Raw genomic sequence first — 14532 nt, 5'->3', positions numbered from 1 at the left:
CCAATTACCCTTTTCATTTTGTCATTCCCCAATCAGTAGTAACTCATTCTAAATGATGTCTGCCTTTAACTCCCCTAACCCCCTATATGTAGTCTTCATTCACAAGCAACAGGTAGATATAAATACTGCCACTTTTTTATTAATTGAAAGTATACTCATTGTATACCAAGCATACGTAAATCAAATATCTTCCAGCAGTCTGTAAAGGTGTACAAAGAAATACCAGGGAGGGGCCTCTTTAGTGATCCTCCACTTTTTAGATCAATTGAATAGACCCCGATCACCTCTATTTAAAAAACAACAACAGTACCCATCAAGGGGGAGGGGGGAAGGTGCATAACCTTGAACCAAGGTTTTTACATGAAATTCAGTTGGTCTTCATATTTTAAAAAAATGCCTTTTTATATGCAACTGGGGACAATTGTTTTTGTAAAGTGTTACATTGCACTATAGGAAATATGCATACTGTACATGGTATTTCTGTAGAAATGCACCATGCTTACACATGAGTAACAAAAATTAAAAATGTTGAAAAAATATGTCACACACAGAGTTACATCCGTGATAATACGGTGGTTCATTTATATTTTGAATTACTAAACAAAATGTTTCAGGTAAGAGCCGTTTTTGAGTGCTGAAAGGAGTTTGATTTATATTCCATTCAGTCACTGTGCACAATTGTACCATGTTATGTTTCCTATCTATTTTATAATGCATGTATTTTTATTTCCAATGTTAATGTAATAAAAAAATGTGTAACGGAGGAGGATATACTGGGTGATGTGGACTCAACCCTCAAGTGGTAAAGTGGAAGTGTCTCTTTATAGTCACATTAAGAGGAATGTGTATTCAGTATGCACATTTTGCACATATTAAACATTAACCCTGCAGAGGTGTTTAAAAGTAAATTATGTAAAATGTATATTAGGATCATTTTGAAGGTAAAGAGAAGAGAAATAAACGCAAGGACAGTAGGTTTTGCAATTTATTATTTGTGAGAATCAATTAACTGGAAGATCTTTAAATGTACTGAATAGTAATGGTCACTATGATTTTCTTCCAATGCAGTTCATATTAAAGTTTCTCTTGCTTATTGGGGGTAATACATTGTTAAATAGGTGCTTGTGGGCCCATCTCTAAAACAATATAAACACAAGCCTTAAAACGACACATCACTAAAGCAAAGACTCAAGCCAAGAGCTTCAGAGAAATACAAGTTGCTGCAGGCTTGCATTTCTTTTGTCCAAGAGATGGCAGTATTGTATTTTTTTAAAAAACTTTAATTTCAGCTGCTGAATTGCAAAATTGAATAAAAGCAATAAATAAAAAAATCACAGAAAAAAAACCAAAAAACCAGACTGGACTAGGGCTGCGTACTGTGGCTCGCAGTCTTGGGTGCTGCTCACAGCCAGCAATTTCAAACCTGGCGAGACGGTATAACCAGACACTTTCAATGACAGGCCAAAAACTGAGAGAACAAGAGACACAACACCTGCCCAAGATCGACAGATCATTTTGCAGCATCTTTATGGTCAACTGTTAATCAGCACAATAAAAAGTCACTGCACCTGCTCTAAAACGGTCACATCTAGTGAATTTTATCCAAACACAAGTGATATGTTTCTTTTGATGCTCGGTATAGAAAAAAGAGATTAAGTGCTTGTGACTTCAACAACAGAATAGGTGTTTCCCCAGGACTACTCTGAAAACCGCCCTCGCTGAGGTTAAGGCCGAACCGAATCGACCTCCGAGGCTGGGAAGCAAGGTAACTTCAAAGCGGAAACTAAGGTCTCCCTGGCTTACTGAGGCAAGGAGAGGGGGGAAAAAAAGCTGGAAAAGATCAAACAAAATAAACACATAGATCTCCTCCCCCTCCCCCTCCCCCTCCCCCTCCCTTTCTGCAGAGTCAGTGCCAGCTCCAGAAGCAGGGTCGTCTAATGCTACTGGGCCTGTTCCAGGACCATCAGACATTCCGGAACCAAAAAATACCAGGAGTTGTTGTTTTCACTGGACTCGACTCAGAACCTCGGAGCTCTGGACTCGGACTTGACTACTTAATTGCGTTTGGAAACGACTCGTACTAAAGTGCTCGTTATATAAACAAAACGAACGCAGATAACGAAAACCACACACAAACTACCAACTCAAAAAACTCTAGAAATCATTGTGTAATACAAAACAACTCAAAAACAATAAATCTCAATAATAAAAGTGCAAAACTCCCCCACCACCCACCTCCTGTAGGCTGCGCCAACTCCAGTCAGCAATTAACACACACCCCCCTTCTAGTTCTGATAGTATGCTACAAACAAACTGCAATACAGATTATAAACATAACCCCTTTAAAATGTCCCACCCCGTTAAACTTGGGTAAAATACATGGTGTGTTTAAAAATACAATTAGCAAGCAATACTATTTGAGGGAGAAAGTCAGAACAGACAGACAGAGACAGAGATTTTGTCTGAACTTCAGCTGCAAACAATCAGACAGACGGCTGAGTCAGAATTCGCTTTCGATTCTCTGGACGCTCCAAACTGCAAGCGTCCCGAATCCAAACGTTCACTATCTCACACAGACCCCTTTCTCTGCTTATTCTACACGGAGGGCTCAACACAGCGATCTCGTTCCTGCACTACCACTCTCTTTCTCCCATTTTCCCCGTGCCTTTATTTCCCCTCCTAACAAGCAGGTAATTTACTTAATTAGTTAACTTGACAGGACAATTAATACAAAACAGGTGCCAGACATTACAATACAATACAATACAAACATATTCTGAATTGTATAACTTCAACCTTCATACAGGTATAAATCTAAACCCACAACGCATACTTTAAGTGAAGAAGCGACGTGTTGTCTCGAAAGCTAGGGTACATACTATTGATACATACTGCTACAATTAATTATCACAAAAAACAAAAAAAAATTGTATCAGTGTTTTCACGTTACCCTTAAAAGTCTCGGAGTTGTGGACTGTACCATGATTGACTGTGAAAGCGGGGGTGCTTTTAATAGCATATGGCAATGGTGTAAAGTGTTTGGGTGACTACGGTACTTACTTGTTGGAAATTAAATGGTAAAAATATAGATGCAAAGATGTACATATGAAAATTATAGTGTACAGTTTATAATTAAATGTTACACAAATGCGTCCATGTTCACGACTTGGAAACGCCGGCGCAGAATTTCCTGTGTGTTGTTGTGTAGTGATTGCTCTTATCATGGCGGATTTGGCAAGAGGATTAGACAAGATATCTGCGTCAAACTCTATGGATAAAACCAATATAATTGCTCCAAAACACCGGACTGGGGCAGACATGATCGACACCAGAACAAGGAAACCCGATCATGATTCGGACAGTAAAGAAGACCCGGACAGTCATACGACAGCCTCAGAATACTGCGGGAAGTTGCAGGAGTGGATGTGGCAGTACTACTGGCATATGAACTGGCAGAACTGGATGGCGATGTCTGTTTCCCCCTTTCCTTCGTACCCAGCAGCAACCCAGAACGGGGCCACGCAAGCTTGGCAAATTGGTCAATCCGTCCAGGATGTTCGGGTTTGGTATAATAATAATATCAATCAGTTCCCCTTTGCTTTCCCACCTTATTTCCCCCCGGTTGAAGTCGCCGGGGCGCAAGGACAGGTAACAGCTGGCACAACCCCCGTGTCTACAAGACCAGTGCAGCAGCAACATGCAAATGTACAGCAAGCAGGTACCGTTTGAAAAAGACTTTAACAATTGTATTGTCAGAATGGAAAATTATAGTTTCACTTACCCCGTCCACCATTTTTTTTTTATTATTATTATTTTTTAAGTAGTTTTCATACCGGAAGAAAAACAGCCCGTTTTCTGTCATGAAAATCTTTAAACCAGCCATGTTATATATGTATGGCAATATACTTAAACTTTTAAAATTTGAAGAGGCTAGTTTTCACTTAATTCTTGTAAAAGTCAGCTGTACCAGAAGCCAATAAACGTTTTTCTGGTTTTCAGCAGTGTGTACGTGGTGGTTACGGCGAGTTAACACCCTTGCCTATGCAGGTGTATGGGCATTCAGAATGCACTGCATCTTTCAAACTGGCTGAATTGTACTACAAAAGTGTACAGCAATTTATATAACAGTCATATAACAACATGGCATGATGATACAATATTTTGAATCATTATTGTCTCTGGGCCCGATTTTCCACTGTGGGCAAATTGTCCATTTGACAATTTTGCATAATCCATTTGATGTTTGTTATCCGTAACACAAAGCAAATAACCCAGGCCATACAGTACTGTATAATTCAACATCTTGCTTGTCCAAGTTCTGACCTCACAGATGCACAAACAAATTAAATCCAGAATCCTTCAATTGCCTACCTGAGAGTTATTTTTCTGTTTCAGGTCGTGAATATACAATTCCTTCACCTCTACACCGATTAATAGCGGAAATAGTAGACTTCTTCATTCTTTTCTTCATAAAGGCGTCCATTGTTTTAAGTATCCTGCACTTCAGTGGAATGAAGTAAGTAAGCCAAATACTTTACATTGTACATATTGTATGCATAACAATTTTGAAATGTTAGATTTTTATTTATACACACACACACACACAAACAAAGTTGTTAAACTTTAAAAAGTACCGAAGATGGTGCTGACACTTGAATTTCAATGATGACGTTCATTTCCTAACAGCTAAGACTTTTATTTTGATTTTCTGGATTGAACACTTTACAACCACATGCACAGATTTGATAAAAAAAAAAAAAAAAAAGGTTTAGGAATGTTTGTTTTTACATTCTGTACCAGCACCCAATTACCTGAGTTATTCAGGCTATTTGGTATCTTGGGAACTGTCGATTAAAAGGTAGCTTTATCAACAGTTAATATATTTTACGCCTCTTTTTAATAAAAAAAGTGATTTTCTTTCTGCTCATACACAGAGAGGGAGGAATCCTTTACATTTTAAATTCAATTTGTACACTTAAAAGAAAAAAAAAAAAGGCTTTTTTTCGTGTCAGGAAAGGGGACGTTTAGAATAAGATAACTTTACTAAAATTAGTAACTTTTGCAGTGTTACATTTCTATCTAACCAAGATAGGAATAAAGTTATATATGTACTATGACTTCAATCATGTTGGAGCGAAAAAACAAACAGTAGTACTTCAATTGTAAGACTGCAGCGGAACAGAAAAGGCAGATGCAGGAGCTCTGGAAATGCAGCAGGTTGCATTTAAGATTGAAAAACAAAGAAACTAACAGCTAAAGTGATTCACAGATGTATTCAAAGAATCATTGAAGAAATACATTTTTGGAAAGTTATTTTGCTGTTTAAAAATGTTACTGGATTGAATAAGTGTTATATTTTTGGAAGGTTTTTTTTTTTTTTTTTTAAATTTGGCTATACAACAATACTTACATATAATAGAAACATCTTAATTGCAAGCGTAAACTGCACTGTAAATAAAACATGCAATATGCAACAATTGTTTTTATCCAAAACACAGAAAAAACATAAGTAGGAATATATTTGGATTTATTATAAGCACAGTGTACATGTATGTCCAAGCTCTTGTTGCAAAAAGGGTATGTGGAATTGTATGAAACTATATACACTTAATTAAACCAGCATTTATATCCCTAGGCCAGTAAATTGGCAATATGGTCTCTTGCTTTGTGCAGTGCAATCAGCCTCTGCATTGCCAAGCTCTGGCTTTATATTGAAGTTTTAACATGTTCACAGAGTTTAAGAATTTAATGTTAAAATATAACTTGCGTAATTAATTTGCAAAGTCAGTGTGATAGCTCAAATGTGCAGAGCTGACAAAAAACCTTGTAGAACACACACGTGGTTGCACAGTAGTTCAAAATAATATTGCAGTTAAAATGGAAGGCTCTGTTTTAATGCCTATCCCATTACCATTAAAGACTGTAAAGTATTATCGAGATTACTCATGACTTCAAGGTAATGTTGCATTTTAAACCCCCTGAAAATACATTGTACGCTCTCGGTGTTAAAATTAGAGGGAAGTTACTCCCAGACCCTAAACCTTATCTGGAGCGCTGTTTGTAGGTAAACATCCTGTATGTTTACGTACAAACATTGCCACCTTTTGTGATCACATGTCTTATGTGTGTTTCTTTTTCTTTATTTGTAGGGAGATTTCTAAGTTTGCCATGAATTACATTGTTGAGGAAATCGATGAAGACACTTCCACGGAAGAGTTGCAGAAAATGATGATGGTAGCCCTGGTCTACAGAGTGTTAGTTTGCTTCTACGAGGTGAAAATTATATTGGAAGTGAGACTGACCAAATACCTTTTTTCAAGAGTTTAAAAATGTGCAGTGCAAGGTGATAAATACCACCCCTACATGGCCAGCTTGTCAGTCCATAATAACTTGTTGGAAGAAGAGTACAGATAATTAGATTCTAGTATCATTCATATGTCATAATTATCAAAAGAAAAGTTGATAAGTCTAACAATGGAGATCTATAATAAAACAAAGTCTGCTGTTAAGCCATACTTCTTTTCACTCCCCATGATGAACCAGTTATATATATTTTTTTTCCCATAAAAAAAAAAACAGATTTCACATAAATGAGAAGAGATTGTAGGGTCTGGTCCTCCAGTGAAACAAGTGTAAAAGAAAGTTGCACAAAAAAGAGAAATAAAACACCATATTCTGGAAATACTTAATAGAAGGCTAATTCAAACTGGTGTTTTAGTATTTGTAGTTTACAGTATTTCATGTTTTTAGTGCAATTTAATTCATGAAAATATTTTTCCCTTTAGATAATTTGCATCTGGGGAGCAGGCGGGGCCACTCCAGGCAAGTTTCTGCTTGGCCTTCGGGTGGTCACTTGTGATACGTCGGTACTTGTCCGGCCGGACCGAGTGCTTGTAATGCCTGCATCGAATGTCAGCATGTCAGCGTGAGTAGGAGATGGTGCTACCTATTAATAGACGCCAATAAGGTTGGCCACAATAGCCAATACCCAATGTGCATAATCTTGTAGATTTATTAACTTCCTTGTTGAAATAGTAGTTAATCTGTAACTTTAGACACAGAGTCATACAATCTGAGGTGAAACTATAAGAAATAAGTATCAACATTTCTTTAAAAGATTTCAGTGTGTCCACTGCTTTTTTTTCTTGTGTTCCATGTATCTATTCTTAAGAACTGTGTGAGTGAGATGATAATTATATTGTGTTGAGTGGGTCTTGCAAAGATGTTAATCATCCATAAACCTCAAAACAATATTAAAGGTAAAATTAAGAGCAATTTAAAAAGACCACATTTCTTTAAGTGCCTTGAAGAAAATATCTTCTATTGAAAAATACATTTGTCAATGTTTGTTTACAAAATGCCCTATTTTGAAGTGTATCAAGATGAACAGTATTTTAACAGAAAATCAGCAAGAAAGGTGTTCACCTAAACTATTAGATCTATTAGAAGCCAGCGGGTGTTTTTTGGGGTAAATACTTGTTATAAAAAGCTGTGATTGTGCTTGTTTTGTACCCCCTCCATTATAAAGCAGTATACACATTTTCAGATGAATTCAACAAGGTGTTCAGAAGTTGTAAAGCATAAAAAGTATCTTGTGCATATAGCTTGTACACTATCGTAACAGTACTTGAATGGCACTTACTGCAACTAAGTTCTGTCTTGCTAGTTTTATACAAATGCATTGTTTTTTCCCTTAGTTTTATTGTCGTTTTACCTCACACTGGTGTATTGTTACTCTGGCAATTCATTTATAGTATTATTTTAATTTTCTGTTTTTTTATTTTGTTTTGTTTTTGGCAGGGCTCTCTGCTGAAATATAGGCTCTGTAAGTTTGTCCAGTCTGTTTGTTTGTTGTTGAACTGTTTTTATACTTGTGTTATCATGTGTGTTTTTTTTTTTTTTTTTAATGGTAATATTCATGTTCACATTACCAAGGTCGAATTAATCCCTGCAAAGGATTAACAAGCTTGTATTCTGAGTTGTCACAGTGCATGTTTTGTTCTGGCGAGGTCATCCATTTCCATTTTTCTATAGTTTCCATCCTTCATTCTTAGGCCTATCAAAATTGAGAAGTTTATTAGAAATTAATTCATATGTTTGTTGCATTTTATATCAGTTGGGAATTTGGATTCTATTGACCTGACTGAGTGCCACATTTTCTTAAAGTACAACCTGTCCTCAGTCAAGGATGGAAATAAGACCCAGTGTGATCTCTTCCATTTTTTTTCCATGTTTGTTGAATTCAGCTCAGACTCATGCCTATGCCATGGTGCCAAAAACAGTTCTAAGAAATTCAAACTGTGTGAGTATCTGTGGAAGAAACTTTGAAGTGAAGAAGATGTATTAGAAATTATTATTTCAACTACACAAGAATGTAATTACATTAGAACATTTATTTATTAAAACCTTAAAGCAGTGATACTCAATAGACAACCCTAAAGGATATGCAAATATTTAAAATGCAAATGCTTATAGATAGGGGTGCACCGATAAGATTTTCTTGTCCGATACCGATAGCTGATGGTTACCCATATCGGCCGATACCGATAATAAATAGACAGTGGAGGTAAACTACTAGAACAAGACACTGGGCCTATATTTAAACAGTTTTATAATTATAAATGTTAAAACATTAACAGATATTGTTTACTTGATGTATTTATGACAAAAACGAACAGGTATTGTTTACTTATTGCATTTACTTCAGAAAATGAATACAAAGAACAATGTAATAGTATTATGTGCTTGTCAGCAATTTATACATTTATTTTACAACAATCACACAAAAATAACACGTTGCATTTGTACTAGTAAAAACACTTCTGTAGAAAAAATATATATAATGTGACATTAGGTTTTATAGCCACTTGCTGTCAAACATTGCATATTATAACTTTGACCTATAATGTACAGTAGAGAAAAAAAAATAGCCTATGCAATGTCAACTACAACAACATTCGTTACATTCTTATTTTAAGCATACACTGTTTAAATGCAGCCCAACTTAAATTGTTCACTTAATCAAAAACAAAAAGATGTCATGAAAATATCTGGTTACAAACTTGAATTTGTTACTAAACAAGACGGCACAGTAATCAAGTCCAGCTTCAAAATGTCGCCTAATGCAGATTAAGATAAACACAAATTACAAAAGGTAATTCCAGTTTAACGTTTAGAGAGCCCACAACTCCTTGGAAGTTAGGGAGATTGTTGTCGTTGCTGCTGTAGTCTTGGTTTAAAAAAAAAAAAAAAAAAAAGTGCTTTTCAGCGAAACTGTTTACGTTGAAGGATTTGATCAAGTGAGCTACGGAGGAGGACCTGAGGTGATGCCAACCTGCCCAAGAGAGAGAGACAGAGCAGAGACATCGCAGAGGCAGTTTTGTAACCATGCATCGATGCTGTATTTGAACAATAATTTGCCTGGTTAATACTATTTTCTTACAAATAATAAATACCCCTATATTTATTACAGTTTTGTCAGCCTGAAACCAACTACAAAGCATTACTTAGGGTGAATGTTAGTCTGGTAACTGTATAGGCCGCATGTACTCTAAACTACTACTAATAATAATAATAATAATAATAATAATAATGAAAACTTAAACTGTCAATGTTATTTAGGATTCGACCTATTACTTTTTTTTTTTTTTTAAAGCATCAGAATAATATTCTACTCGTAGTTCATCGTTGGATTTAATGTAGCATCAAGTCTGTTCTGCACACAACTCGCTATCCTATTGCTGTCTTCAGATACTTAAAAACAAATCCAAACACTGCTATTTTTAGACGTATTTACTGCATTTTGGTTGCACGGTACACAGCACTGGGAAAATTAGTGTCTCAGTGTTTTTGTGTCATTAGTAAGCACACCTGACGAAACATTAAATTCTGTGCTGGAAGAAATTGAAGTTTAGGTGGAAATTGATCTAAACCCAGCTTCTCTGCGTCATACAGGCAGTACAATGCATCCATCGACCAGGAAACAGCTGGAGCTGTCAGCCAGATGACCCCAGGACGATTGAATTTCAAAAAGAAAATCTGGGTGCATTGGGAGGGACACGGGAGAGGCAGCAGGCTCATCAAAGATGGACTGCCTTGTCTCATCTGTAGGCCAGGGCACTTGCAAAACTGCAGTGGCCCTCTTAATCAGAGGCAGCAGCTCTGACGACAGGGAGAGCTTAACTGCAGGGGATGTGCTGTCTGACTCCACCTCCTCAGAAGGGAATTCCAGCTAATGTTCGCCAACCTCCTCAGAGGCGACGATGGACAGCATATCATCCTGCTGCTAGTCTGTGTTTGTTACCCCTTGGTGTCCCAAGGGGACGGGGGGCAGGCGGAGCCGCACACTCATGCAGCAGCTCTGCAAGTACCGTTCCCTGATGGAATCTCTTGGATCAGTGACTCCTCCTCATCCTTGGAGAGACAGAGGAGGATGAGGAAGACGTGGGCTTCCTACATGGGCTCTTTCCTGCGCACATCGCTTGCTCTCCCTTGGCACAGAGCTAAGTGGAGAGGACGCAGCCACCTCTTTAACAGAGGGTGATGGGGAAACGCAGTGTCCTGCTGTAATAGACACCGAGCGCTCTGTAAAGCTGCAAGACACACGCTTCTCCAGTGCGTGCTTAGAGAAGCTGTGGTCATTTAGTGCCTGTTTGGAGTGCTCTGGCCCCACACAGAAAGAACATCTGCCGTGCTTATCCTCAAATCGGTAGACTAGTCTTTCATAAGTCACAGGGATAAAACTCAGGCATGATGCAAATAGCAACGCAGTTCACAGTAATTTACAGCTGCTGCCTCCATCTGCTCAAACAGCCACGGGGAAGGTCAAGACCAGAACTCGAGTACTCTGGTACTGGACCAGGGATGGTACTGAGATTATTATTTTTTCTTTTCATATATAGGTACCTCGTAGGGAACCAGTTTTGGTGACTTTGCACCAAGATGGAACCGGGATGGTTCAGTACTGGTTCGGTGACTTGCACGGGTCAGTACGGTACCAGTGTGGTAACTTCATTCCCTGTGCAGTGCGGTACTGTGCTGGGTTGGGAACGGAGCGTCTTGGTGACCTTGATACCAGTACGGTTCGGGTCTGCTCGGTCTGCGTCACCACTGGAAGCAGTACGTTGGGATGCCCACCTATGTAAGCTTCTGGCAAACCACACAGTCAGTACAAGACTGAGGGAAGCCTGCTCGTTAGAGCCATAACAGCCTTTGTAATGGTGAAGCAAGCAGACACCACAACGGCAACGAGATACTGTGGGAGAGACTGCAAGCAATCTCAGTTGAAGCGCGTATCTCGGTCGACGCTCAGCTGCTGAGTCCAGTAGCTTAATATACAAAGAAAAGGATGAGCTGTTGCAAGTAGTGAATGTTTTGCACACACTGGGGAATTGGAACAAGAGAGATGTAGAAGATAAATCTGTTGAATGCAGTATAAGAATGAGCAATTTTGCGAAGTCTAAAATGCTTGATAATTCATATATGTACGGCAGCAGTGTGGAGTAGTGGTTAGTGGTTAGGGCTCTGGACTTGACCAGAGGGTCATGGGTTCAATCCCAGGTGGGGGACACTGCTGCTGTACCCCTGAGCAAGGTACTTTACCTAGATTGCTCCAGCAAAAACCCAACTGTATAAATGGGTAATTGTATGTAAAAATAATGTGATAGCTGTATAATGTGAAATAACGTATAATGTGATATCTTGTAACAATTGTTAGTCGCCCTGGACAAGGGCGTCGGCTAAGAAATAAATAATAATAATAATGTCTGCAGACTGAACCGAGCCCTGTCTGTTCCCATCCTACACACTACTGAATATGCGCAAATGCTCTGTTTTCTCAAAAAATCAATATATAAAGTTGAATTGATCAGAATTGTAATTGAAAACACATTAAACTAATTTTCTGATTCCGTTTTCCAAATACATTAATTTTCTGAAAACTTCATCTCATGTAACCGTACTGAGTGATAATGTTGCTAGTGCTAATAAAATGTTAGAAAATTTTAAATCCTAAGTTAGCAGTCCTTTATTACGTGCAAAAGATGCAGACAGGATATATGTATGATGGTAAACACTCATTCAGGGATTATCACAAATGAAATGTCTTAAGTACAACTTATTATAGATGTAGACAGTAGGCTATTGAACTTGTAGGTCAGCTAAGTATTGTGATTAGTTTAATATATGACATTTTGTTTGCCTTGTACCAACGTGCTCACTCTTGCTTTCTTTGATCTTAGGTCTACGGTGCGAGCGCTGAACAAAAACTTCTCCATTGCCTTCTTCTTTCCTGCTTTCATCACGCTACTGTTTTTCCAGCACAACCGAACAGTCTATGACATTGTGGCTGGGACGATCGTGGTGAAACGAAATGGGGCCAGATGATGAGATATGGATCCAGACGTTAAGCTAGTGAGGTTTATGGTACCCCAACCAGATCTGAAATTCAATATGGACAGCAACCTGTAGGCGGAACAGGAGAGAAGAGGAAGGTCTAGAAAACAAACAAGATGCTGAAAAATAACAAAAAAGAAAGTAATTTGGAGTAACAGATGACTTTGCCCTTTCGAGACTAAAGAGATGACTACTTTTAGGTGCAGTACCTAAATTGAATAATGTTGCTGCTGCTCCTTCAGAACCTGCACTTTCTCATTTTCTTCAGGAATGACAAAAAATAGTATTTCACATTTGAATCTTCACTGGCTTTAATATGATATTGAATATAAAATAGAATTGAATATAAAATATATCATCTGCACTTCCCTGTTCTTGTCCGTTTCAGTTGTGATGGGCAAAACAGGTGGTTGTCAGGTTCTTTTGTATCCAACACGACACAAATTTAATAATTTCCAAAGAACATTCTCAAGAACTTGCTTTGCTGCAGTTTTCCATCCCTAACTTCCCTTTTGAGAAACGTAAGGTTGTACTCAGTGACAAATGGTGTATACTTCCAGAACAATTGAAACACCTAGCAGACTTGTCACATTGAATTAGTGTCGCTCTCGCTGCCCTTGGGGCAGTTGTATGTCTGGTTTCTGGATCAAACTATTATAGAATTGCCAAGTTCTAAGTCACAGTAGCAAAACCATTGTGAAAGATGCCCTGTGGTACGTTAGTAATTTCTAACAAGGTTTTAAAGAAGCTTATAGAGCAGCATTTCAGATCCTGTAAAGTGTGCTGATCGATTTTAACAGACAGCGTTTTAAATTGTTGAATCAACTAAGAAGCATGGCAGGTGCAACTTGGCACAGAGTGGTTGTTCTTGATACAATATTTTTTACAATGTTTTGGTTTTAAAAAAAAAAAAATGAATCTGTGACATCCTAATTTGGTCGCTTGATAATCTTTCTCTTTAATACAGTTTCTTGTAACTTACAAGCTGTTTGCTTTGAGTTCTACACACACTTTTTGGTAAGGTTTGCTGTTGTATGGGATTGAACAACTTGCAGTTGTTGATACAGGAGAACAGTGTTTAATTTAAATCTGTATTATAAGTCATGTCTCCATTCTAGCTATTCCAGTTAGTTATCTTGATTCTTCAGTCAAACACAGTTACAGCCTGTATCTGAAATAGGCAAAAACAAAATGCAAGCAGTTGGAAAGAAATGTTTTAAAACCAGCCAGAAGACTTTTGGTTTCAAAGATCTTCTAATTCTGAGCCATTCGTGTTGCATGTAGCCTTCCCTTTTAGAAACAGGTTTTTAATGAAATACATGTCTGTGATTGCTTTTGCTGGAGATACTCAACAAGAACGGATTTGATCAGAACATGACAATACAGAGCAGTGGAAATGTAGTTTAAGAATAGAATTGTTACTCATGTAGACACGTTTGAGTGCTGTATATTTTTTAATATTAGGATATCTTTAATGACAAGGCAGCTTGTTTACATTTTAGATTGTGATTGCAATATTTTGGGTCTGTCTAAAACAAAACTACTCTATTTTGATTACAAGTTCAAATAGTATTTGAATAGAAATTTCTTGTGTGACTTATTCATTGTCAATTTTTAAAGGATTGTTCTTAGTAAATAAATCTAATCTGACTGTTAAATTAATAATAGAAAAGTTATTATACAGTATAGAAGAGTTATTTTTGCAAACACCTAAAGTATTTTGGTGAAACCAGTGATATTGTAGCAATTTCCTAAAACATTTCAACAAGTTCTTATTTTAATGATTACGTTTTACAGAATTTAAGTAATTTAATAAATAAGCTATTGCATTTCTTTGAATACTGATCATACTATATTTTTTGATGGTCTTTTGATTTCGTAACAAACACCCAAATCATGTTTTTGAACAGTTGAAGCTTATGATTCTTGCCATTACCCAAAAGAGGAATCAGCTACTACATTGCTTTCATATATATATATATATATATATATATAAATTAGTTAGTATATTACGACTGGTAATACATTTTATTTAGCATGCTTAAATCATGTAATTCCTGAATTAAGTTTTACTTTTTCATTGTTTGTGACAACCTGTTCACTGAAGAGCTACAAAAACTGAATAATTTTCACTTGACA

General features: G+C 37.2%; 1 protein-coding gene and 1 long non-coding RNA gene across 4 annotated transcripts in view; both read left to right on the top strand.

Annotated features, from left to right (window-relative positions):
- The first annotated feature begins 2735 nt into the window (after nucleotides 1-2735).
- Nucleotides 2736-14532, top strand: part of LOC117400124 (protein FAM8A1-like) — a 12895-nt gene continuing 1098 nt past the window's right edge. Inside the window, exons 1-6 of one of the 3 annotated variants that reach the window (XM_059022302.1) lie at nucleotides 2736-3718; nucleotides 4396-4516; nucleotides 6150-6291; nucleotides 6786-6925; nucleotides 7801-7825; nucleotides 12240-12377. In XM_059022302.1, the coding sequence (XP_058878285.1) occupies nucleotides 3148-3718; nucleotides 4396-4516; nucleotides 6150-6291; nucleotides 6786-6925; nucleotides 7801-7813 (987 nt within the window). In that variant the 5' untranslated portion in view covers nucleotides 2736-3147 and the 3' untranslated portion in view covers nucleotides 7814-7825; nucleotides 12240-12377. Of the gene's footprint in view, nucleotides 3719-4395; nucleotides 4517-6149; nucleotides 6292-6785; nucleotides 6926-7800; nucleotides 7826-12239 lie in introns of all 3 variants that reach the window. The other 2 variants (XM_033999563.3, XM_033999564.3) reach the window with 2 other exon arrangements.
- On the top strand, nucleotides 7832-9466 carry LOC131736853 (uncharacterized). The gene is made up of 2 exons (XR_009328450.1): nucleotides 7832-8302; nucleotides 9289-9466. It is a non-coding gene; the product is annotated as an uncharacterized LOC131736853 (long non-coding RNA).

Source organism: Acipenser ruthenus, chromosome 4, assembly GCF_902713425.1.
Source record: "Acipenser ruthenus chromosome 4, fAciRut3.2 maternal haplotype, whole genome shotgun sequence".
NCBI lineage: Eukaryota > Metazoa > Chordata > Actinopteri > Acipenseriformes > Acipenseridae > Acipenser > Acipenser ruthenus.
This window is presented reverse-complemented; position numbering and strand designations above follow the sequence as displayed.